General features: G+C 30.0%; 3 protein-coding genes across 5 annotated transcripts; 1 reads left to right on the top strand and 2 right to left on the bottom strand.

Annotated features, from left to right (window-relative positions):
* Positions 1-4,457: 4,457 nt before the first annotated feature.
* Positions 4,458-6,129, top strand: LOC101493783 (probable receptor-like protein kinase At5g20050). The gene has a single exon (XM_004508477.4). It carries the CDS (start codon positions 4,594-4,596, stop codon positions 5,938-5,940), a length of 1,347 nt encoding a protein of 448 aa, XP_004508534.1. The 5' UTR covers positions 4,458-4,593; the 3' UTR covers positions 5,941-6,129.
* A 1,816-nt stretch (positions 6,130-7,945) lies between these two features.
* LOC101493028 (deSI-like protein At4g17486) lies at positions 7,946-12,009 on the bottom strand. 3 transcript variants are annotated; one of them, XM_004508476.4, is made up of 6 exons: positions 11,840-12,009; positions 11,491-11,715; positions 9,802-10,089; positions 9,259-9,339; positions 8,993-9,148; positions 7,946-8,270 (listed from the first exon to the last, which is right to left on the bottom strand). In XM_004508476.4, the coding sequence occupies exons 2-5, from the start codon at positions 11,675-11,677 to the stop codon at positions 9,009-9,011; spliced, it is 696 nt and encodes a 231-aa protein (XP_004508533.1). In that variant the 5' UTR covers positions 11,678-11,715; positions 11,840-12,009; the 3' UTR covers positions 7,946-8,270; positions 8,993-9,008. The 3 variants fall into 3 exon arrangements, with proteins under 3 accessions (XP_004508533.1, XP_004508532.1, XP_004508531.1); XM_004508475.4 differs by lacking the exon at positions 7,946-8,270 and having other exon boundaries at positions 8,725-9,148; positions 11,491-11,679; XM_004508474.4 differs by lacking the exon at positions 7,946-8,270 and having other exon boundaries at positions 8,725-9,148; positions 11,840-12,008.
* Positions 12,010-19,975: 7,966 nt separating this feature from the next.
* On the bottom strand, positions 19,976-22,779 carry LOC101492692 (uncharacterized). The gene is made up of 3 exons (XM_004508473.4): positions 22,604-22,779; positions 20,291-21,378; positions 19,976-20,196 (listed from the first exon to the last, which is right to left on the bottom strand). Exon 2 carries the CDS (start codon positions 21,340-21,342, stop codon positions 20,338-20,340), a length of 1,005 nt encoding a protein of 334 aa, XP_004508530.1. The 5' UTR covers positions 21,343-21,378; positions 22,604-22,779; the 3' UTR covers positions 19,976-20,196; positions 20,291-20,337.
* Positions 22,780-24,371: the final 1,592 nt, after the last annotated feature.

Below are 24,371 nucleotides of genomic sequence, written 5' to 3'. Positions count from 1 at the left end.
TAAGCTATTGTTAGTGATTTAGTGTAATTAGGTTAGATTTGAACTCTTGGATAATTAAAATTGAATTTTTTAAATTACAGTTAATTTAATTTGTTAAGATCGAATTATTAAATAAAATAAATTAAAATTTCTATGAGTTATGGTTAGTCTAGTTTGGTTAGATTGAAGTGTTGGATATTCAAAATTAAAATTTTGATGTGATTGTTAGTCTAATTTGTAGTTTATATATTTTAAATTTTTTTAATTATGTATTTAAATTAATTAATTGAATTTATAATTTAATGTATTATTAAAATTTGTATACTAATGAATCTAAGTAATTCAATTTAAATATCAAATTATATATAATTGAAAAAAAATCAAAAAGAGATTATTTAGCTCAAATTTATATTTATGTTTGTAGATGATTTACTCAATCAAATTAAAAGTAAAAGAAGAGTTTTCTTTTTTGTTTTCAATTTATTTTGAAGGTTCATTGCATCTTTAGTGGAGATGCGGATTAGATGTATCTCACGTTATAAATGTATTGGTAAGTTTTAAAAAGAAAATGTGTCGGGTGCTCATCTACTATTTTCAAAATATCATTATTTCATTTCATGTCTCTATCTCTTCAAATGAAAGTGTTTATCAAATGGAGAAAAACTCAACTCGAAAATTGAATCTTCATGCAAAAATTAGTTGTGATTTTTAGGGGTTGTTAGCCTTAGCTTGGATCTGGGCTACTTGCCGACTTGGATCTTTACGGTTTGTTTGTTTCGCGAGAAGTTTTTACGAAAGAAGTTGCCGAGAGAGAGTTTAGGCTAGAGATTCATAATCCACCTTGTTTGGTGCATCAAATAATTAGGAGTCAGAGTGAACCAAAATCCTTGGATCCCAAATATGGGTGGGAATAAGTCAGGTTTTGAAATGTCTGAGTTTAATTTACGATTAATTTTTTAAGCCTAAGTTTGGCCTACGGCCTATCATAGGTTTTTTTTTCGGCTTGACCTGACCTTTTTAAAAGCATGGTTTGACTTGGAAGCATATTTAAAAGTCTTATTCACATTAAAACATTTTTAATGTTCTACCCATACCACATGATGCTCTTCACATATTAATATTAATGTACATATCTATATATATTAAACAAAAAATAATTTTTCTAACAAAATAATTTTAAAAAAATCTGAAACAAACATCATTTAAACCCAAAAAATAATTTTTGATTTCAAAGAATATATTTTTATCTGAAACAAACACACTCATTATCATTTCTCAAACAAATATGGAACGACTACTGAGTGATTGACTAATTGAATGACTACCGAATATGAAACAACTACCAAATATGGAATGAAGACCGAATATGGAATGACTATTGAATGATTGTATAATTGATAGAATTTAAAATAGGAAATATTATTATTAATATAATAATAAAAAAATAACATTAATAAATAATAAAATATATATAGCCCAGTCTGTCAGACCTAATAGATTTTTTTAACCTTTTTATTAAATAGGTCAGACCAGACCAGAAATAGGTCAAACCATAAGCCCCTAACGGACGGCCTAACCTATTCTCATCCCTAATCCCAAACAAAAATCATCCACTCAAATTATTCAAAGAAATGGAAGAGAAGTGTGTCAAAGCCTTGTCTATTGTCACTTATACTCATGAGTCCCATGCTAAACTATTCTTTTGAGTATAAAAATTTTATTTTGGCTTAATTGTAGTTTAGAATCATCTATTTTAACTGAATCACGAAAATAATTTATTCATTTTATTTATTATCAGTTTTGATCCTCCAAATAAAATATTAGTATAAAACTTGATGAAATATCATTTTTTAACAATGCGTCAAAAAGAAATTATATAGAAGATTCCATGTAAATTAATTATATTTTAGTGTTATTATTCCAACTTTGTAAAACACATTTTCTATTATTAAAACACATTTTCTACTTTTAAAATACATTTTCTATTTTATTACATCATTTAATTACAAAAACATAAATAAATAAATAAAACACACATTCCTGTTCTGATTCATAATTCCTTGACGGCTGAAGAAGACAACTTCATTAGAAACGAACATTAGCTTCTAAAGTCAAATGCGAGTCGAACCATAATCTCATTCCATCATTTTCTTCTTCGCTTCATGATTCATGTTATTTCTTCACCTCTTCATTCAATTTCTCATTAATCGTTTGCTTCTACGTCGTGTTCTCTGTTTTTTATTTTTTGTTCCAATATCGAGCAAACTTGGAGGTGATTTTGTTTTCTCTATTTTTGATTCCGTCTACGAAGATGAACGAATAACAAGAAGACGACGACGACTTAGAAGAATAATAGGATGAAGACTATGAACATGAACGGAGAAGAAGACGATGATAAAATGTAATTAATCCACATGTAATATTCAACGTCATTTTTTTTTACACATCATTAAAAAAAATTATATTTCATCAAGTTTTGAATCAATATTTTGTTTGAGAGACCAAAGTTGAGGACAAATAAAATAGAGAAACTATTTTTGTAATTCAACTAAAATAGAGAGACTAAAATTACAATTAAGCTTTTATTTTTTTAGTTTAAGGGCATTTTTGTCTTTCCAAAAATAATATAATTTCTATTTTAAAATTTTCTATTCAATCAAATGAAAGAAGAGAGAAAAATATATTTCTCTCTTCTATTTCTATTATCTTTATCTTATACAAAACAATACATCAAATATATTGTTTTTCTCTTTTCACATTCTTTCTTACATATTAATTTCTCTTTCCACTTTCTTCTCACAACCAAACATACCCTTAGAGCATAGGTCTAACATGCGACTAGATTGGTGAATCTATACGTATAAAATAAACTTTTGGATTATCCTATTCTAACAAAATTTGAAGGTAAACAAAGAAATTTTCAATTTAAAAAAAATAAATAATTGACGTGGTATTCGGAACTTGGATCAAATAGCATTCTTGGCCCAACGACTTGAGATGGAAGATCTAATAATAGCAAAAAAAATTGGTTTTTGAGAAGAAGAAGAAGAAGAAAAAATCATGGATTATGAGTATATTTGTTAAAGCTTATTTTTAAAATAATCATTTTTTTCATATAAAAATTTAATCACTTATTTCTTAAAAAAATAACACGTTTAAGATTTTTCATCCATATGTTATAACTTTTGAAAAAAATTACAATACAAAAATAATATAAAAATGATTTTAAATGAGTAGTTTTGAGTAATCTCTCAAAAATTATTTTTGATAATTGACTATTTTAATAAAAAATTATTTCAATCAAGATAAATAAACATAAAATAACTTTTTTATAAAAAAAATTCTAACAAATAATTTCTAAATTATAAAATACGAAAATAATTTTTTTTATAATATGTAACAAAACAACCCTATATCACCCCCAAGATTATTGAATCACTTTCTGGCATAATTCCACATTTATATCATGACTCACGATGGAGATTAGAAACTCAATTGAGTTCCACTTTAGAGTGGATAGTGCACTTTCTCTACTAAATTAGCGATTTTTATTTTTTTTTATAAATGCTGATAAAATTTTGTCAAAAAAAAAAGAAAGAAATGCTTATAAAAATAATAAAGTAGTACCAGTATACGATAACAACTCAATGGAAGACTTATTTATCATAATCTCTCACGTGCAATCATATGAAGGCTTTTCCCTTCCCCTTCGTCGTTACATAGTAGAACTCAATTGTTGACTTTAAAAAAATAAAAAAAAAAAAAAAAAAAACGTAAATATCTTAAATATTTTGACGCTTGAAAATATATACACGAGAACGCGAGATATTGGGTGTATTGATTTAAAATAAAAAAAAAAAAAAAAAAAAAAACGTCAACAATATCTCAATGTCCTATTTCGTCAATATGGTCTAGAACTCAAACTTTGACCAAATCGAACTCTAAGTTACGTAGAACTATTCTTTGCTCTTGAAAAATACAAGGTTGTCCCACTTTAAGGAATTTGATTCGGTGTTGTTAAATTTTTGATGCATTCACATATTCAAATATATATCACTGTTCGATCTTGATCGTAAGATTTAAAAATTAAAATTTTAATTTTAATTTTAAAATATTAATCATAAATTTGAAATGTCCGATTTTAATTAAAGAATTACTGATTTCTTACTTCATAAATGTGTGAAATCCCAAGTGCAAGGAAGCTGAATCTCTTCTTCAGTTAAGATTTAGATTCTAGAGAGTTACATTGATCAATATTGAATGATGTAAATTTTAATTTTTTTTAAAATAAAAATATGAATATTAAAATTTAATTATACAGCCAACATCGTGGTACTGTATGCACATAAACCTGGTCTTTACATTTAAATTTCTTGGTTGTTTCTAATCAACCACAATAAGATAAATAAATATATTGTAAAGTCCAACTAATATCTCATAGAACATGAAAAAATGGTCCCAATAAATAAGTATTTAAATCTACAACAACCATATAAATTTAACTACCCACTCACTCTGCTCCTGTGATATAACTAACGAACCTGGAACCATAAACAGAATCTTTGTCCATCTCATCTTAAAAAACAAAACATATAAAAAAATAATAAAGTTTGAATGGAAGACAGAAAAGTGAACACGATCGCTGCTATATCAGTGGTTGCTCTTGTAATCGTAATCATCATATGTCGTGTGTCATTAAAACTCTCAAAAGCTTTCTTCTTAATCTGTGGCGCTTCAATCGCCGTAATCCTCGCTGTGTTTTCATGCATACTCATAAGACAACGTTACAACAAAAGAAGAAGAAAATTAGAATCACAGATAAAATCAGAAGGAAGAGAGCTTCGAATAGAGTACAGTTTCTTAAGAAAAGTTGCAGGGGTTCCAACAAAGTTTCGTTACAAGGAGCTAGAAGAAGCAACCGATGGCTTTCAAGCACTACTTGGTAAAGGGTCATCAGCTTCAGTTTTCAAAGGAATTCTAAACGATGGAACTTCAGTTGCTGTGAAAACAATTCATGGTGAAGAAAGAGGTGACAGAGAGTTTAGATCAGAAGTTGCAGCTATTGCTAGTGTTCAACATGTTAATCTTGTGAGACTTTTTGGTTATTGTAATTCTCCAACACCACCTAGGTACCTTGTTTATGAGTTTATTCCAAATGGGTCATTGGATTGTTGGATTTTTCCTTTGAAGGAAAATAGGACACCGAGGCGTCGATGTGGTTGTTTACCATGGAATTTAAGGTATAAAGTTGCTATTGATGTTGCAAAAGCATTGAGTTATCTTCATCATGATTGTAGATCTACTGTTTTACATCTTGATGTTAAGCCAGAGAATATACTATTAGATGAAAATTATAAAGCACTTGTTTCTGATTTTGGTCTTTCAAAGCTTGTTGGAAAAGATGAGAGTCATGTTTTGACAACAATAAGAGGAACTAGAGGGTATTTAGCACCTGAATGGTTATTAGAACGTGGAATTTCTGAGAAAACTGATATATATAGTTATGGAATGGTTCTGTTAGAGATGATCGGAGGGAGAAGGAATGTTTCTAAAGTGGAAGATGTTAGCGACAAGTCAAGGACAAAATGGGAATTTTTTCCTAAAATTGTGAGTGAGAAATTGAGAGAAGGGAAATTAATGGAAATTGTGGATAAAAGGGTAGTGGAATTTGGAGGTGTTGATGAGAGTGAAGTGAATAGATTGGTGTGTATTGCTTTGTGGTGTATACAAGAGAAACCAAGGTTGAGGCCTAGAATGGTTGAAGTTGTTGACATGCTTGAAGGACGTGTGAGGGTGGAAGAACCACCAGGTACTAGAATGATTCTTCTTGATTTGTTAGCTGTTGATGAAGATCCTGCTGATAATAATAATCTAGCAAGGTTGTTGACTTCTGTTTCTAGTCATGTTGATTGTACTACTTCTAATTACTCTTTAGGATCCACTATTTTATCTGGTAGATAGCACTTTTCTTATTATTATTTTAGTTTTTTTAATTGCATAAATTGGTACTAAGTTTTATAACTTTCAATGAGGAAATTATGTATCTATATAGTTGACATGTTCTTAACTCTTGAGTCAGTGAAGGCATTGCTATTCTGTAAATGATTTTTGGCATCCATTTGACTACAACTTTTGCTGACATTGTCTTCATTTTTTTTGCACACAAGTCTTTTCTGTTAAAGATATATAATACAAGTGAAATTGACAGAAATAATAAATATAATATGCCTAAAATCAATAAACTTGGTGATTCTCAATTCATCCATGTCACTTGAGTATAGCTACCCACCAAAAGCTCAGGGTACCAGAGTCCTGACCTTCATAATATTCATTACTCCTAAAACCTAATAATAAATAATAAATTCTTAAATTGATACTTCCATTTGATGTGAATTGTACTGGTTAACCTAGGTACAAGCAAAATCAGTTCACTCGACCAAATTCGAGCTATCCAAATGATCAATTTGATATGCGTGTGGTTTATATTATAAATGCGGGTGAGTGAAAAAAATTAGAGATGCGGTTACTTGACTTGACTATATCACTTAAAATTTTAAGTATAAAAATTTAAAAAATTTGAGATGAGTCTCTCGATCTCACTTAATCATCATATGATAAATGAGTTGTTTTATAAATATTTACTCAAGCATTGACAAAAATATTGAAACACTATGTTTTTTCTTAAAAAAATATATTTAAAATAAAATGAACAAAAAGTTAAAGAAAATGAATATTCCAATAAGAAATAAAAAAAAAATCATTACCTGAATTAATTGACCCACACGATTGACAAATCCACACTAATTAAAATCCGTCTAAACCAATCCAAAAATCGGTCAAAATTGAGTCTATAAATTGTAGACTTAATTTTGGATTATTTAGCAATGTTGAATATAAACCCACCCATATCTTACTCATGTTTAGCCCTAATTTAATGTAATTTCATCAATACCCTTCCTTACATAGCACAACATATTTAAAAGAAAAAATAAATGTTTAATTACAGTTTTGGTTCATCTATTTTTATTGATTCACGAAATTGATTCTCCTATTTTAAAAGTCGACAATTTTGATCTCTCTCTTATATTTTTTAACTAAATTCCAGAGCTTAGTTTTCTTAAAAATTAGAATTATAAGATCAAACCTTAAAATTCCATCCAACTTCTAAAATTTAAATATCAGCACCAAATTATGTAATAAATAAAAGAGTTATTTAGGAAAAAAATTTAAAAATAATTTATATTTTTTTTCAAAAAATAGAATAACAAAAATTTAAAACTAAATAACCAAATAATATGTCACGAAAGAATTTGCGGTAAAATATTATAGCACGTGAAAAGTTGTAAAAATGAGAGAAAAAAATATATTCAAAATTATATAAAATAAATTGCAAAAAAAAAACTATTATTATATCCTTAAGTCATAATTGAAATGATAAATATTGATATTATTAAGTTGAACGTCATGTCTAAGTTTGCACACATACCTCACATTGAATTAATTATAATAGTATTTAACATCTTATTTAAAAAGAAAAAAATCCCAACCCTAATGGAAAATCTACACACATCCAAAAATACCTATTGATATAAATAACAAGAAAAGCTATCTAAGGTCAATTAAAACAATGACTGCAAATGATATTAAATTTTAGTACAACATGGTTTCTAAATAGAGTACAATATATGTCATATAGTTACTCATATCCATAGGCAATGCATAAATATTCCTTCCTCTGTCTTAAAATAATTAAATAGAATTGATCAATTTCAATTGTACTTTTTAATTAATACTATTTATATAATTTTTAATAAAATAATTTTTATTATATATTTATAACATTAATAATACACTAAGTCGTCAATACCTAATAAATATAATTAATAAAAGTAATATTATTTCTCTTTTAATTATACATTTTTTTTAATATATGCAAAATGATCAAAATGACTTGAGAGTGATAAAGTACAAAGAAATTTGACAAACCAATTAGTATGTTGCAAACATTTAACACCATAATTTGGCGCAAGTGGTCCGTATACATTGTATTGAATGTTGTAAAGTATTAAATTCTTACTCAAAAAAAATAAAATGCGGCAACTCTCTTTGAGCAACAAATCGTCAAGGGCAAACAACAGTAGCTACCCTACAAGTTTACCACCCCACCCTCCACTTTTCCTCCAAAGTTGGTGCCAAAAGCCATTGCTAGTAATTAGTCACCATCCTTGGAACATAAATCTCGACAAAGAATACAAGTTTTCCGATCCATTCATGCTTGCAAGAGACAAGGCCTGCCCAAATAAATATAGAGGCTAAAGCAAAATCTAAAATGAGACCTATTAAAATTGAACAATAATAAAATAAGAAATCTTTTAAGTCTAATTATTTTATAATATTAAACATAAAATATTTACAGATAAAATATTAAACAACTTACAAAATAATTAAATACATTTATGTGATTGAATACATTTTTATTGAATAATCTAGTTACAAAAATAGAGTGAAATTTATATTATCAAGACTAAAAATTTAACTCTAAAAGAATTCATAATATTAACTAAATCAAGAGTATGAAGCCTAAAAATATTTAAAGCCCAAGACCGCGGGCTCATTTGACTCTCCCTTGGGCCGGCCCCAGAGATCGGCAATTATTTTACTATTGTTCAGGAACATAGCAGCATCATCCAAACAATTTTAAACACTCATATTTGAACTTGAAGAGCTTTTTTTCTTACACAAATCTCCCAAACAAACTGCCTTATCCACTAAGAATGTTTAATAACTTAAATCAGAATGTTTCGTGTTACATAACATACAGATTATAGACAAGGATGTCATTTACAATTTTACACAGAAAAACATTAATAAATTAAAAAACACAAACTAAATATAGTTTGAATTCTTCAATTACAAATCCAATGAATGAACCAAATACATTGCAGAAAGCCATGAAAGAATATATATTTATTCCGAAAAGAGAATCACTGCAATTTTTCGAGGGTTTTCTCACCTAGAACACATCACATTCACTTTACATGGGCCTCTTTAACGAAAGTAACATCCTCGGCACCAGCTGATGGTAAAAGAAGGTGCTTTTCTTGCTCGTTGTCTATTTCTTGTGATCCGTGGGGTGTGGGAGTTGAGAGAGAGTCAATAAATTCATCTTCTGCAAATGGGCACCAAAGAGACAGCACAGAAGTTACATATATGAACAAGATGGAAAACTAGATACATGTTCAGCGAGAGAAAAAATGTGGAACAAGACAATATACACACCCGAGCATTCATGGTAATCGGGTATCTGTTTAACAGTTGTTTCTTGAAGACATTCAGGAAGTAGACAGCTGCATAAAGCACCTGAAATTTTGACCAAAAGATTGAACTTGGTATTATTTTCATTGTTATTTTTATAACAATTATGTCTGTGTAGTCTGCAAGAATAGAGATAACATGACACAAGAAGTATAGAACAGAACTAGAAGAGAGAAATCACAGCATAGAATTGTATTTATTGGTTATTACCAATAAATGATATTCTTCACCCAAAAACAAAAAAGTTTGTTATGTTGAGAGGAAGTTATTTTCTTTACAAGAACAGAACTAGAAGGAAACACTAAACTTTATAAACAGACAAATTGGGTAGAAAGAAGATTGATGTTAGATGTGTGAACTTGCTAAAAAGATAAACAAACTGAAGACGACGACAACTACAATCTAATTAATAATAAGAACTCAGAAGATAAATATGAAGAATACAAATACATAGAGGTGTGAAAATTACGCTTATAAGAGATAAGAAATATTTCTTTCCAATCTTACCAAGCTTAGCAAGCCGATTGACCCAACCCGGGATTTGTTTTCCGATCAATCTATATGAAACATCATCCGTAAAATGATTGCAGTTCTTAGATATAAGGTGATAGGTATCCCCATAATATTCTGAAGCCATGTTTTCGATAAATGTCCTGAACTCTGAAGGGCTCATATGTACTTGCCCCAATGTGATGGAACATCTATATATGAATCCAGGGCAATTCTTTGGCTCCACTTCAAAAACTCCACTGGCTGGGAAGTCATGGGCCCCAAATCCATACTCTTTACCAAACACTATTTGAGAATAAAAGTAACATAGAAAGAAAGACAGAAAAAGCTTCTCTATATTAGGAATAATAGCAAGGATTAGAAGTTTAGGACAACATAACAAATTAACAAAAACAGAGAACATATCAGCATAGATAACAAATGTAGAACATTTTTTGAGGACACGGCATCATCAGAGCAATTCTGACTAAAAAAATAATAGAAAAATTGCATGCATATTCAGAAGAGATCAAAAGCCCTCATATTAGCATATCAAATGGATAGAATTCAGTAATTTTATGTATGCTAATTTTTTATTTATTGATAATTGATTTTCATTCGACAACCAGGAAAAATAATTTCAGACACATAAAACCTCTCACTCAACACACAGCGTATAACATCTCCTCGAGGTTGGTTTTTTATGATAACAGGGGGCTTATGTTACAAATTAAAATCCAAGCACAGAAGTACTGACAGCATGCCAATGTTATAATGATTTTGATGATAATGAGGTGCCTATGTAGCTTTTCTATTGATGTACTACTTGTAATCAACCAACCTATATTATGTTTGGTACTATAAAGTTGAAATCCTTCTGTGAATGGTATAATGCACTTTGAAATTCTCGGAGCTGGCTTGTGAAAGTCTTAGACACAGTAGTGTGGATTGAAAAGACCAAATATAAAGAAGAATGCAAAATATAGTGTTAAACCAGAGATCAAGGAGATTAAAGAGTTAAAAATGAAGGGCAAAATACTCCATAACAACAACTATACTAACATTTGCCTATACTGACATTTGAAGAATTTATCAAAACCCTCTTCCTGTGCAATTTTTGAGTTTCCCAAAATTAGGGGGGATTTTGTATTATGAAAAAAAATAAACTCTCCAAAGCCCTCCCCTTCCAAAGCCCAGTATTCTTTCTACCTCATCCTTCCTTTTTTTTTCAAAGCCCTCCCCTCCCCTCCTAAACCCCCACCAACACACCCTAAAAGAGCTTCAATAGATTTTTTTTAGTTTTACAAATTATTGTCTTCAATTCAAAGTCTAAATATCCTTTGAGATTCTGAACCATTTTATGGGCATTATTTGTCTTTCTTATTCCATACACTGAAATCTGGGTCCCAATTGCAACTGTTGGATAGTAAAACAACTCGGAATGTGGAGCCTAGACTGGTGTTTTCGCATAGAGAAAAGAACTTTCTTGGAGAAAAAAGGACAAATTGTTTCTAAGCTGGGAAAGGGTTACTAGGAGAGTGGACGCAGGACTATAAATAACGTTGTCTACGCTCTCAAGTTCTCACCTGTGAACTATTCTATGGTCTTACTCAAGTGGAAAACAACAAACAAAAACAAGTAGATACATATAAGATCAACAAGTTAAAGTAAAGAAAGAAAGAAAGAAAGAAAAAATGGTGCAAGTACCTTGAATGCCAGAGTGAAAGATCCCAAATCCAAACCAATACATGTAATTATTGATGGGAGTGAGATCGTAGACATTCAAAACAACAAGAGTACTGTTATTGTTTTTGTTACTCTTGTCGTTTTCATCGTACTGCGACGAGGAATTTGAGTTTGAGTTTGAACTCGAAGAGGCACTCTCCACTCCCATTTCTGTTCTTCCACACCAATGGAATAGCTCTTTAAATTCTAAGAACCAAACAGAGCAATTTTACAAATGAAATAACCGAAAGAGGAAATAAATTACGAAAGGAGACAGATCCATTTCATATTCATGTGTGTCATAAAAAGATGGAGAGAGAGAGGAATGAACCTTAGAATTTGAGGTTGATTTGAGATGATGATGTTGTCGTTGTTGTTGTTAGTTTGAGTCACAACAACACTTTGTTGTGGTGAGGTTTCATTTATGGCTCAGCTCAGATTTGACTCTCGTGTTTTATTTCCTACTCCTCCTTGCTGCTTTTCCCAATCTACTTTCCTTTTCTAAAAAACAAAAAAACATAGAAGCTTAAATATAATTTTATTTCTTTATCTCCTATTTAATATTAGTTTTCATCTTTTATTTTTATTTTTATTTATTTTGATCTTTTATCATTTATTAATTCTGTATTTTAGTCCAATAAAAACTTATATTTGAAAAATGTTTTTTTTGTGTGTTTTAAAATATATATAAATTTTTTAAACAAATAAAATTATTAAAATTTACTATATTTTTATTTTATCTTTATTAAAATTGCATATTTAATTTTGCAACTGATCTAATATCTCATCTCAATAATTCATAACAATAATTATATAATTGTTGAAAAAAATTGTGACAAAAGACTAAAATATACTATTTATAAAAAAAATTAAAATGAATAAAAATAAATAAATATTAAAAAAAATCAAAGATCACAATTACATTTAAACAGAAAATATATTAAATAAATTTTTGCTTCACAAATCAAAAATGTAATTTGATAAATAAATAAAAAAAATTAAATAATTTTACGTCGTTTAACTGTTATCTTAAGACGGACCGTCAAAAAATATATTATTTTAAAATAATTGAGTAAAAAAGATTATGTTATGACAAACTTGTTTTCCGACAAAAAAATTTATGACAAGTAATTCCTATTTTCTATACTCTTTAGTGTATTTCCATTGCTTCACAGACAACGAAATCATTGTCATGAATTTTTGAATCCATAGATAATTTGTTCAATTCTTGCTTTAACTTTCCTTTATGTCATAATATTTTACTCTTTTCATCCTATACGGTTCATTTGTAAAAAAAAATCTTAAAACAAATTATTTTTTAAAATTTTAATAAACTTTTTCCATGATACTCTTTAAATTACTTGTATCATTTTTAATGAAATCTGTTTTCGAATATAAATAACTTTCAACAATTTTTACCATTAAATGTTATTTTTCCATAAAATGTTTCATTTAATTTAAATTTTCCTACTTATTTTCAATGTCATTTACTACTCTGATATGTTGTTACCGGAAGAAGATAAACGTCCGCTATTATCTTTCTTCGCAAAGCATAATAAAAAAACCTTCAAACTATGTCACAACTATGGAGATGACTTGTATAATGTTTCAACTGTCAGCCGCCATCAGAAACATGCGTAGGTAATACATATATGTTAAGTGTTAACAAAGTATTTCAAAGGTCTTTTATAAGAAAAAGTATTACAAAGATAATTTTAAGAGTTGATTCATTTATTTTTACAGTACTACTAAAATTGATTGATTCCTTATGTGTACATTTTTTTTCTTAAATATAAAACTGGAGAGAGAGAGAGAGTACATTTCACTATAACAAACATCTTAAAAAAAGTTGTCCAAACCGGATCACGAATTGTCAACTATGTACATGTTTTTTTTTTTTTTTTTTTTTTTTTTTTTTTTTTTTTTTTTTTTTTTTTTTTTTTTTTTTTTTTTTTTTTTTTTTTTTTTTTTTTTTTTTTTTTTTTTTTTTTTTTTTTTTTTTTTTTTTTTTTTTTTTTTTTTTTTTTTTTTTTTTTTTTTTTTTTTTTTTTTTTTTTTTTTTTTTTTTTTTTTTTTTTTTTTTTTTTTTTTTTTTTTTTTTTTTTTTTTTTTTTTTTTTTTTTTTTTTTTTTTTTTTTTTTTTTTTATAGGGCCAACTGTACAGTTAAATGGTTTTTAAATATTTAGATACCTCTTGTCTTAAAAAATCAGATTCCTGTTTTATTTTGCACCCAAGAGACATCCAGCATAAAACATTAAACTCAATTACGTTTAGATTAAGTGAGGAAAAATAGACAAAAATATATTATTAAGAAAATTTAATGCGTATAATAACTTAGTAATTTTAGTCGTATCATAATAATTTCGTAATCTAAAAATTCATACACTCTTGTTTTCTTACTTTAATGTTCATTTATAAAAAGAATCTAAACAAGAATTGTGACATTCAATTTTTCCAAGTTGAATTGAAGAAAAAAGACTGAATGATTCATCGTGGTCTGACTAAATTGTTAGAACACTTGTTTTACTTCTATTTAGTTGATTTAAATTGAGAGAATTAAGAATGGAAGAAGAAAGAAATGAAGAGAATCAAAAATATGTTATCGCTCACATTACAAGTAAGTGTACTTGCACTTGGTTTTATATCGCACACTTACAAGATAAATTGTCATAACTAACTACTAATCACCCAACAACTTCTAACAAACTTCTAACTATCGTTATTAATTACAATTTCAACATTCTTCCTAATTCAAAATGGTTAAAGGTGTTACTCCAAGCTTGCTTTCTATCTCTTGAAAGTTCAATCTCTTTAAGGACTTTGTAAGGATGGCTGCCTTTTGCTCATTTGTGCTAGAATGCTTCAACTTCAGTTTGTCTTTTATCACTTGGTCTCTCAAGAAATTAAATTGTGTTTCAATTTGCTTGCTTCTTCCATGTGTAATTGGATGCTTGGGTAGGTCTATTGTAGATTTATTGTCAATCAACATCTTCAATGGCTCTTCATTTCTCAATCCCATCTCAACCATCAATTATGTCAGACATAGAGCTTGACAAGCTCCCATTGATGCGGCCACGTATTCAGCCTCACATGAAGATAAAGCTACCTTGATTTGCTTCTTTGAGCACCATGAAACTAGTTTCTTATTCACCATGAACACATAACCTATATAGGTTTTTCTATCATCCTTATCTCCACACCAGTCAACATCAGTGTATCTTGTTAATTCAGCTTCACTTACATCTGAACTTCTAGGATATAACAGGCCATACTCATCAGTTCCTTTGATGTATCTCAATATCTTATTTGCTACCAAGTAATGGGTATTCTCGGCTTTTCCATGTATCTTCTAATCATCCCTACACTATAGGATATGTCAGGTCTTGTATTACACAAGTACATCAATGTTCCTACCACTTGCTTGAACAAAATAGGTTCAATCAGCTCTTCATCTCCTTATTTTGATAATACCAACCCTATTTTTGAAGGAACGTTGGTGCTATTGCAGTCTTGCAAGTTAAATCTCTCTAATACATCATTAGCTTATTTCTTTTGGTGCATGAATATTCCATTTCTCATGGTGACAAACTCAATTCCAAGGAAATATGACAATATGCCCAAGCCTGACATTTCAAACTCTTCTTTCATTCTAGTTTTAAATTGGACTATCTCAGCTTCATCACATCTAGTTACTAATAGATCAACATAAAGACATATTAGTAGTGTAGGTAGGGTTGCCGAGCTTTAACATAGACTCAATGCTCATTCACATATTTTTCAAACTGCAGTTATAGGAGAAATCTGTGAATTCTTTTGTTCCAGGCTCTACGAGCTTGCTTTAGGCCATACAAGGCTTTTCTTAGTCTATATACATTGTCTTCTCTTCCCTTTATTTCCTATCATGGTGGTTGTCTTACATAAACTTCTTCATCCAATAGTCCATTGAGAAATGTTGACTTTACATCCAACGGTCCATTTAGGAAGGGTGACTCCACATCTAGTTGATGCATGGCCCAACCTTTGTAGCTAGCTATTGACACCACACGCCTTACAGTTTCAATCCTGACCACTAATGCAAACACTTCATCATAGTCCAGTCCAGTCCAGGTCTTTGCAGAAACCCTTTCGCTACAAGTTTGGCTTTGTACTTGGCAATCTCACTATGAGGCTTCATTTTTATTTTATAGACCCATTTCACACCAATTGGTCTTTTGTGCATAGATAATGTCATCAGCCTTCAGGGTTTTTTTTTTTCTTTCAATGGCATTAAGCTCGTCTTCCATTGCTAGTCTCCAATTTGGATCACTTAGGGCCTCATCATGACTGACCGATTCTGATGCAACTAATAATGCAAAGTGTATCAACTCACAATCTGCATTGATTGTGAATCAGATACTACTTCAAAGTTGTTCAATCTTACATAAGTTTATTTATTTCTACTAGATCGTCTCACTGGGTCTGGATCTGGCTATGCTACTAGACATGTTGACTAATCATCATCAAGATCAACTATCACTGCTATGCTTGAGTTGGTTGTGGCACCTGTCTCCCAATTCCATCTTTTAGATTCATCCACTAGTATATCTTTGCTTATAAACATTATTCCTTTGTTTGAATCATAAAGCTTGTAGCCTCTATGTCACGACCCAAAAACTAAATGCAATGACCGGCGCACAAACTATACTCCTAACCTGAAAAGCCTATGAACTAACTTAACAATTAAACAACTAAATTGTTCTCAATAACCATTTCAAAAAAATATATATAATTTTTCTTGAAATTTCGACAGAGTATCCTTTATAACTTCAACATTCCCAAATTTGTAAAATCCTTATTTACAGTATTAACTCATTCAATTCATATTCCAAATAGCATAATCTAATTGTTTAATATATTTCCCAAAAAGACTATCTAAACTCCAATAGCTGCAAAATACATTACGACTCAACATAATTTTGAAAAAAGGATCATCGATCAAATAGCTCTACCAAAACAAATATGATTGAGACTTAAATCTACTAACAATTTGCTACTCAACTTCCTGTGAATCTAAAAAAAAGTAAACAACGTGAAGGGGTAAGTCACAAAGACTTAGTGAGGAGACAACTATCACCATCAACTAGAAGGGAAACACACAAAAAAAACATAAATAATTGTTTTATAATCTTGTGGCGATTATGTTATACACATAATAAAATCATTAAATTTATAATTTAGTTGTTCATATATAAATATTAAAAATTAAATTAATAGCGAAGCGAAACTAAAATGAATAACCTTAAAATCGTCATACAAAATCAAACAAGTAAAAATACAATTTTTTTGAGAACCAAGAGGCGGCTTTATCTCATTTATAGCCATTTCCTCCTAAGGACGACCTTTCCTTTAGGGGTGATTTCATCTAACAGTCAGTCATCTCCTCTCAATCCCGCAACGCATCATCACGTATCAATTAGGGAGCTTACGTCTCGTTGATAGCGCTTTCGTCCTACGGATGACATTTCTCATAGGAACGACTTCATCTAACGGGTAACTCTCCCTAATCAAAACGAGGTGACTAGGAGCACCTACCACAATTAACGATTTCACAACACGTATTTAAAAGACTTTATAACTCATAAATAAATCAAACTACAAATATATCACATAACAAAGACCATGCAAATAATTATGAATGAAATCGAGAAAAAATCGAAGGTTGTGCTCTCCAATTTTTCAATAAATACTTTAATATAGAAAACAAGTAAAATAATAATGATAGCTTTATAAAAATATATAATGATGACCGTCGTCAACTCACAACTATGGAGAATCTCCTAAGTTTGTTCTCCAACAACCCTCAGAGTAGCTGGCAAGACCTCAGCTGACAAATCTGAGTAAAAAAAATATTCTCAAGACTTTAGAAAAATTATTCTAAAGTTTAGTTAACTCTAGGAAACCATAAAAATTATTTAAATCTACTATAAGCACAAAATAAGATTTTTAACCAAAACTACATTTTTCTAGATATTCATACTAGCATTAGAGTTGTGTATTTACCTCAAAGAGTCTCAATAAACAACTCTCAAGAGATGGGTACCTTTCTCCTTCCTTAGAGCACAAACCTTAACTCAAAATTCAAACCAAGAGAATTTGTAGGAGTATGAGAAATTATGCTATTGGAGATGTTAAATTTGTTCTAAGGGTTGAAGGTTTAAGTATTGTGGAGTGAGAAGAAGCAAGGAGAAGAAAAAAAAACAAAAAAAAAATGGGAGAGGGGTTGTCTTCGCCAAGAGGGATAGAAGAAAGAGGAGAAGAAGAAGGGAAAATGTGAGGTGGATAAGAGTGATAGAGAAAGAGAGTGGGTGTGGGTGGGGTAGTTATTTATTATTTACTAATACTATTATTAATTAATTATTATTATATTTTTTTTTTAAATGACACGGGACGTGCCACTCTAGTTGATTCATAGCCTAGCAACACCATATGCTCAATCCTATCCTCCAGTTTTCTTATGTTTTGAGCAGACACATGTCTAAAACACACTGAGTCAAATACTCTTAGATGACTCACATTTGGTCTCTTATCAGACCAAGCTTTTTCTGGTGTCTTAGTGTCAAGTCTCTTTGTAAGGCATCTATTCAATATATAGACAACAGTTGATACTGGTTCTCCCCAGCACTTATGAGGTAGTTTCTTTTCTTTTAACATATTTTTTGCCATGTTCAACATGGTCTTATCTCTTATTTCTACATCACCATTATGTTGTGGTGTGTATAGCGTAGTAAACTCATGTATCGTTCCTTTTTTCCCCCTCAAAACAGATGAAAATTGTATTCCCCTCATCCATCTATCCTAATCACTTTAAGACCACAACCACTTTGTTTTTCTACCATTATTTTGAGTTTCTTAAACACAATAAGCACTTCATTTTTTCTTTTAATTAGTTAGATCCATGTATTTCTTGTAAATTCATCAATGAATGACACAAATAGTTGTTTCCCCCTAGTGAAACCTCCTCAAGTGAACCATAAACATCAAGAAAAATTACCTCTAATTTATTTGATGATATAGTTGGAACTTCATAGTTGAATGAGTTCCTATGCTACTTGGCCAGACAGTTTTCTTTACATAGTTGCTTTGGTATATCAATTTCACGGAGTCCTTGCACCATGTCTCTGCCTTTTAACATTTGAAGACTCCTAAAATCCAGGTGGCCAAATCTTTGATGTCATAGCCAATTTTCACTCCTGACTTCAGTAGCCAAACACATATTTGGTAGTCAATCACTAAGTAGTCATTCCATATTTGGTAGTCGTTTCATATTTGATAGTTGTTCCATATTCGGTAGTCATTCAATTAGTCAATCACTCAATAGTCGTTACGTATTTGTTTGAGAGATAATAATAGGTGCGTTTGTTTCAGAAAAAAAAAATCTATTCTTTAAAATCAAAAATTATTTTTTAAGGTTTAAAGGATTTTTGTTTCAGATTTTTTAAAAATATTTTTGTTAGAAAAATTAGTTTTTGTTTAATATATATAAATATGTACATTGATATTAGTATGTAGAAAACATCATGTAGTATAAGTAGAATATTTTAATATTTTAATGTGAATAAGACTTTTAAATAGGCTTCCTGGCCAGACCAGACTTTTAAAAAGGTCAGGCCGAATTTAGCTTAAAAAATTAATCGTAAATCAGACTCATGCCTTTCAAAGTCTGGCTTGATCTGACCTATTCTCACTCCTAGTTCTAACTACCATTAAGAATTACAATTTCAAAATAATTTGCTTCCCACAAACATTCCATGATTCTTGTTTTGCATTTTCATCCAATAACTGAAAAATGAAAAATTATTCTTTCTTTTCTTCAATGCAAACAACGTAATTTTGTTATTTTTAACCTTTATACTCCACCGTGTTAATTAAATTAAGGTCACATGTCTTCCTACGATAGTATTCAAAATTTTCTGCCTAAACTTACATCTATTCATATATAGATAAAATAATAAATTTAAAAGTTATTATAATTATATAATAAAATTATTATTATTATTCAATAATAAAATTTTAAAAATATTAAAATTATATTTTAGTAAAAAAAATTATAATTTTTAATATTAAAAAAATATTAAATATATTCATGTTGATAAAATTTTAAAAGACCATTCATTATATTTCTAACGAAACGGATTCAATGAGGATATAAACACTCCAAATCCATCTCTGCCCCCAAGTTTTAATTTCGAAAAAACCCACACTCAATTAAAACGGATTTTCCCACCCAGATCAAAACAGATTCGTGTGATATCCATAGTTGCAAATTGTGTTGGCATCTCTAGCTTAACTTAAGGACAAGGTGTATTTTAAAAATCATGTAAATTATTCTAAATAAATTGATTCAACTTTCTTTTTTAAGTACAGAAACAATGCTTATCAATATTTCACACAGCTTTTTTTTTTCCTTGCATATATATAGATTGTAGAGAAGAAAAGAAACAAACAGTATATTTATTTCAAACTAAATTGTTTGGAATTCTGGAGAAATCGCACCAAAGATGAAGGGTAAAAATGTTATAAATAAACAGATTATGGGATACTCAACGAATCACATCCTTCTCATTCTTTGACAATCATCAATGTAAACCAAGAACTGTTCCACACTTGATAGGAAACTCTCCTCTTTCTCTTGTTGTTCCACCTATTACCTGTATAATAACATAAATAAGTAATTAGTAACAAATATCTATTCTTTACAATCTGAAATTGCAGCGAAGTGGAGAAATTAGAGAGAACACACACTTGGGAACATCATCAACAATTCAAATTGAAACATCTGATATTCCAAGTTATGGCTGACTGTCGGGTGTTTGAATGCGTCGCCGAACACGGCGCCTTCTATTATCAGAGCCTCCATCTGAAGACTCATTTGTTGCATCATCTCTAGTAGCAGATCCAGATTCTGCCTCATAGTTTTCGCCCCAGAGTCTAGATGGTCTCCTAATTCTCATCTGGAGTCTAGTTCCTGTGGTTCCTCTAGATACAGATGCAGGTTGAAGAATGAGGAAGAATACAGCTAGTAAACCACCATCATCTATGGGAGCAAGACCGACGCCATCGTCAACCCTATTTTCCCCAAAGGAATTTTGAAGTGTGCTAAGCAGGTCACCAAGATCCCTCTGCCGCTCCAACCTCCTCCAATTACGCTGACGCTCTGGGTCGACCGCAGATGGACGCTCAAGAGGATGATCAACTCTTGCATGCTTTCTGAGATCTGTATATGTACCAGTGAAGTTGCAACTCTCACAAGAACAGCTCCTTGACTTTTCATTCATGAAATGACGAGCCCCATCAACTACTTTCCACTCTTTTATTTGCCCTCTACACAGAGGGCATACTAGCTTTGATTTTGTCTCGTCTTCACAAGACAAGGATTGCATTGTAACAAATCCCTCGCTAGTTTCTTCTTGCACATCAATGATATTTGCTTCAGTGCTGCTTTGTACTTGAGGTGATTCAGGGTTTGAAATTTCACTATCTACTTGGGGAACGGTTGGCGGTGAGGGTTCTGCAAATGACTTGCAGAACTGATCCAGACAGTTTGAGTGGCGATAGCTAGTGTTGCACATATATGGGCGGCATCCTTTCTCGTGGGATGAACATATGAGGAGAACTGCATTGTGAGGGTGCTCCATGCAGACGGGACACCTAGCTTCTTCCCATTCTTTTATACTTTCTTCGGACTCTAAAGGAGTTTTAGAAGTAGATCTTTTTACACGACTAGAGCTGCTTGGATAAGGTGATGTTCTGCTACTATCATGTGACAAAGACCTATCTTTTCTCTCCTTTGGCATCTTAAATGTTCAACAGTTAATTAAGTAAATTAGAAGCTGCATACAAATAGCATCAACATCAGAAAATGGGGTCATAACTGAATTTTCATCAACAATTTCTCTTTAAAACTAATGTCCACACATCAAACATCAGAGCAACCAAAAAGACTAGTAACAACACATCCATGTGCAGAGCATTAAACAATTGACAAGTCTCATGAAGATTCAACAAAGTTTTTTTATTAGCCATGATCACTCAACTTGAATAATCATCAAACAAACTTAAATCTGAAAACTCGATGTAAATATTTGAAGTATGGATAGTTATCATTAATATAATAACTCAACGAGGGCTTAGTTTCTGAAAAGTATATCTGGTTAAACACACAAGACCTTCAAGATATATGCACCAAATATTTTGAACAAATATATCTATCAATAACCAATACTCCCAAAAGCTTAAACTTTTATTTTGAAGGCTAACGAATGGTTTCATAGCATTTGCTAGCAAGGTTAATTGCAGCAGTTCATGAAAGGATAACTTAAAGCATTGGTTATTACAATTCAGCCCAACATATTTCTCTGTGTAATATGCAAAGTGGGCACGTTGCAACAAACTTGTAATACATCGGCAATTCAACAATTAATATCCAAAGTACATCGAGAATCAACTATACTCAACATGAATTGCAAACTACTACTCCAGGAATGCATAACCGACTTAACCAAAAAATGGCAATTGATAGACAACTAGTTGATGTAATAATACTGATTCGTCACAAATACAGACCTTATTTCAAATTATCAAAGAGATATTACCTTGAAATTCACCAAAAACAAAACAAAACAAATCAAGATATGAGCTTAATTAACAGTACACATAGGACGGTATCCATATCTAATAAAGATTTGAAATTCGATCTCTCACATGAGCCTAAACATTAGAGTACAAGAAGCAGAACAATCCAAGTCCTAAAACAGTTCATCAGCACAAAAAACAGCAACAAACCTTCCATATTTACAGTATAGCTATGCTTAAACAAAATCATAACAACAAAGAAACTGAAAACAACAAAAATTAGGTATAAAACAAAAAGAAAACAAAAGCCCCAATTGGAGCAGAAGAAAGAGCTCAAGTTGTCCCAAATTACAAACACTATCTAAGAAATCAAGTAAATCCGATCCATAGTGAAAAGAATCGAAAAAAGATTAGGGCGTGGGGGTGAAAGAGAGCGCAGAAGAAATCGAATAGGTGAGCGAAATTAGGGATTTGATAGATTACCGAAATTGAAAGAGAGAGCGAAACGAAATCTTTGGGATTGAAGAAGATCTAAGTTGGTCGATGCGATTGAGGTCGTCTCGTTGTAGAAGGAAGGTGACGCCGCTGCTCCTTCAGGTAGAGAGAGAAGGAGAGGAGAGAGAACAAAAATGAGAAAAGAGGAAATGACGGGTAAATATAACAAGGGGGAGAAGAATCGTATGTTGTGGTGTGCTATCATCATATATCATGTAATAATTTAATTAATAATTTAAGCATATGATAGAGAGTGCAGACAGGCAGCGTGAGTGGTGACATGAATGAGAGGAATTCGGAAATTTGATAATAATATTTGGAAAAATAATCATAATATTGGAGAAATTACATTAAATAATTAAATTATAGATTTTAGAGTCGGCGCCGTTTTTGGTATTTTTCGAAGACAATTTTACCCACTTAACGCTCCTTCTACTTGGAGCGTGTATTCACGCCACAATCAATCACATGCTCTTTTCGTCCCATGCCGCTTCCGCTTCGTTCTATCTCACTTTCCTATCCCTTTCTCGTTTATTGCAATTTCATTTTTTAATCGAATAAATTGGTATTTTTGTACCAAAATGGAGTATGTATGTCAACACAATATGTATCCATAAAACTTGTCTCAATTTGAAATGAGAAAATATGCGACTAAGTGTGAGTTTTATCCAAAAATAAAACTTAAAAATATAACGAGTCAAGTTTGAAGTTTTGATATTTATCATATACCTGTTTTTTAAACTCATTTTATTAATAAAATTATTATTATTTTTAAATCGTATATATTTATATTTTAGTATATTTATATATTATTGACTATAAATTGTTTATTATAAAAGATATATTTTAATATCTTTTTATATATATATATATAAAATTAGTAGGGGTGTTGAGGACTGACATTAACACTCAAATTTCATAATTAATAAAAAGTAGTACAACACTATCCAGATTTTCTCCGATTAATAGAGTGTGGAATTGGAGATACATTATTTCTTTCATTGTCATACAAGATAATTTTTGTTATTTTTTCTTGAATTTTCAACTGTATTAATTATTAGTTATTTTTTATAATATATCTCTAATAAATTTTTATATTTTTTTACAATCCACAAGAAAAAAAAAACAAAAATTAGTATATATAGAGATTAACTAATTTCTTTTCAAATATAAATTTATAAAAATAATATTAATTTTTAATAAATTTAATATTACTACAAACTTTTTAATTTCCGTTATTTAATCTATGCAGTCCTATATTTAAGAAAAGACGTAATAAGACATCCGAAGAGTAATAATGTATGTTATATTCATTCATAACATTGTATTGAATAATTATTTTGCAAAATCAATTATTGAAGTATAATACATTACATATAAATTATATTTATAAATTTTAATTTTAACATTAATTTACCAGTATTTTTTATGTTATACTTTTTTCAATGACTAATTTTTTATTACCAACGCAATTGCTAGTTGATAAATATACTAATTTGCCAATTTTATAAATATAGAGCGGTGTTATTTGTCACAAAGACAAATAGCACGAAGATATCATAAATGAACCTCAACCGTTAGATTTAACATATAACACAATTCATAAAGATTATATATATCAAGATTCAGCAAGAGTTACAAGTTTTCCTTCAATTATGATTTTATCGTCAGTGTACCATTTTCCTTTTTAAAATTGTACCTAACATATAAAAAAAGTTCATTTGCTAACTTCAATCATTAGAGATATAACTTCAAT

The sequence above is a fragment of the Cicer arietinum genome, chromosome 7 (assembly GCF_000331145.2).
Source record: "Cicer arietinum cultivar CDC Frontier isolate Library 1 chromosome 7, Cicar.CDCFrontier_v2.0, whole genome shotgun sequence".
Classification (NCBI taxonomy): Eukaryota; Viridiplantae; Streptophyta; class Magnoliopsida; order Fabales; family Fabaceae; genus Cicer; species Cicer arietinum.
The sequence above is the reverse complement of the archived record's forward strand: the minus strand, read 5'-3'. Positions and strand labels throughout refer to the sequence as shown.

Bases quoted from the DNA above. Each gene is read 5' to 3' on its own strand.
- LOC101493783 (XM_004508477.4), top strand. From the start codon at position 4,594: ATGGAAGACAGAAAAGTGAACACGATCGCTGCTATATCAGTGGTTGCT.
- LOC101493028 (XM_004508476.4), bottom strand. From the start codon at position 11,677: ATGGGAGTGGAGAGTGCCTCTTCGAGTTCAAACTCAAACTCAAATTCC. The intron at 9,340-9,801 runs GTAAGATTGGAA...TCAAAATTTCAG, and splicing joins CAATCGGCTTGCTAAGCTTG to GTGCTTTATGCAGCTGTCTA. The intron at 9,149-9,258 runs GTGTGTATATTG...GCCCATTTGCAG, and splicing joins CGATTACCATGAATGCTCGG to AAGATGAATTTATTGACTCT.
- LOC101492692 (XM_004508473.4), bottom strand. From the start codon at position 21,342: ATGCCAAAGGAGAGAAAAGATAGGTCTTTGTCACATGATAGTAGCAGA.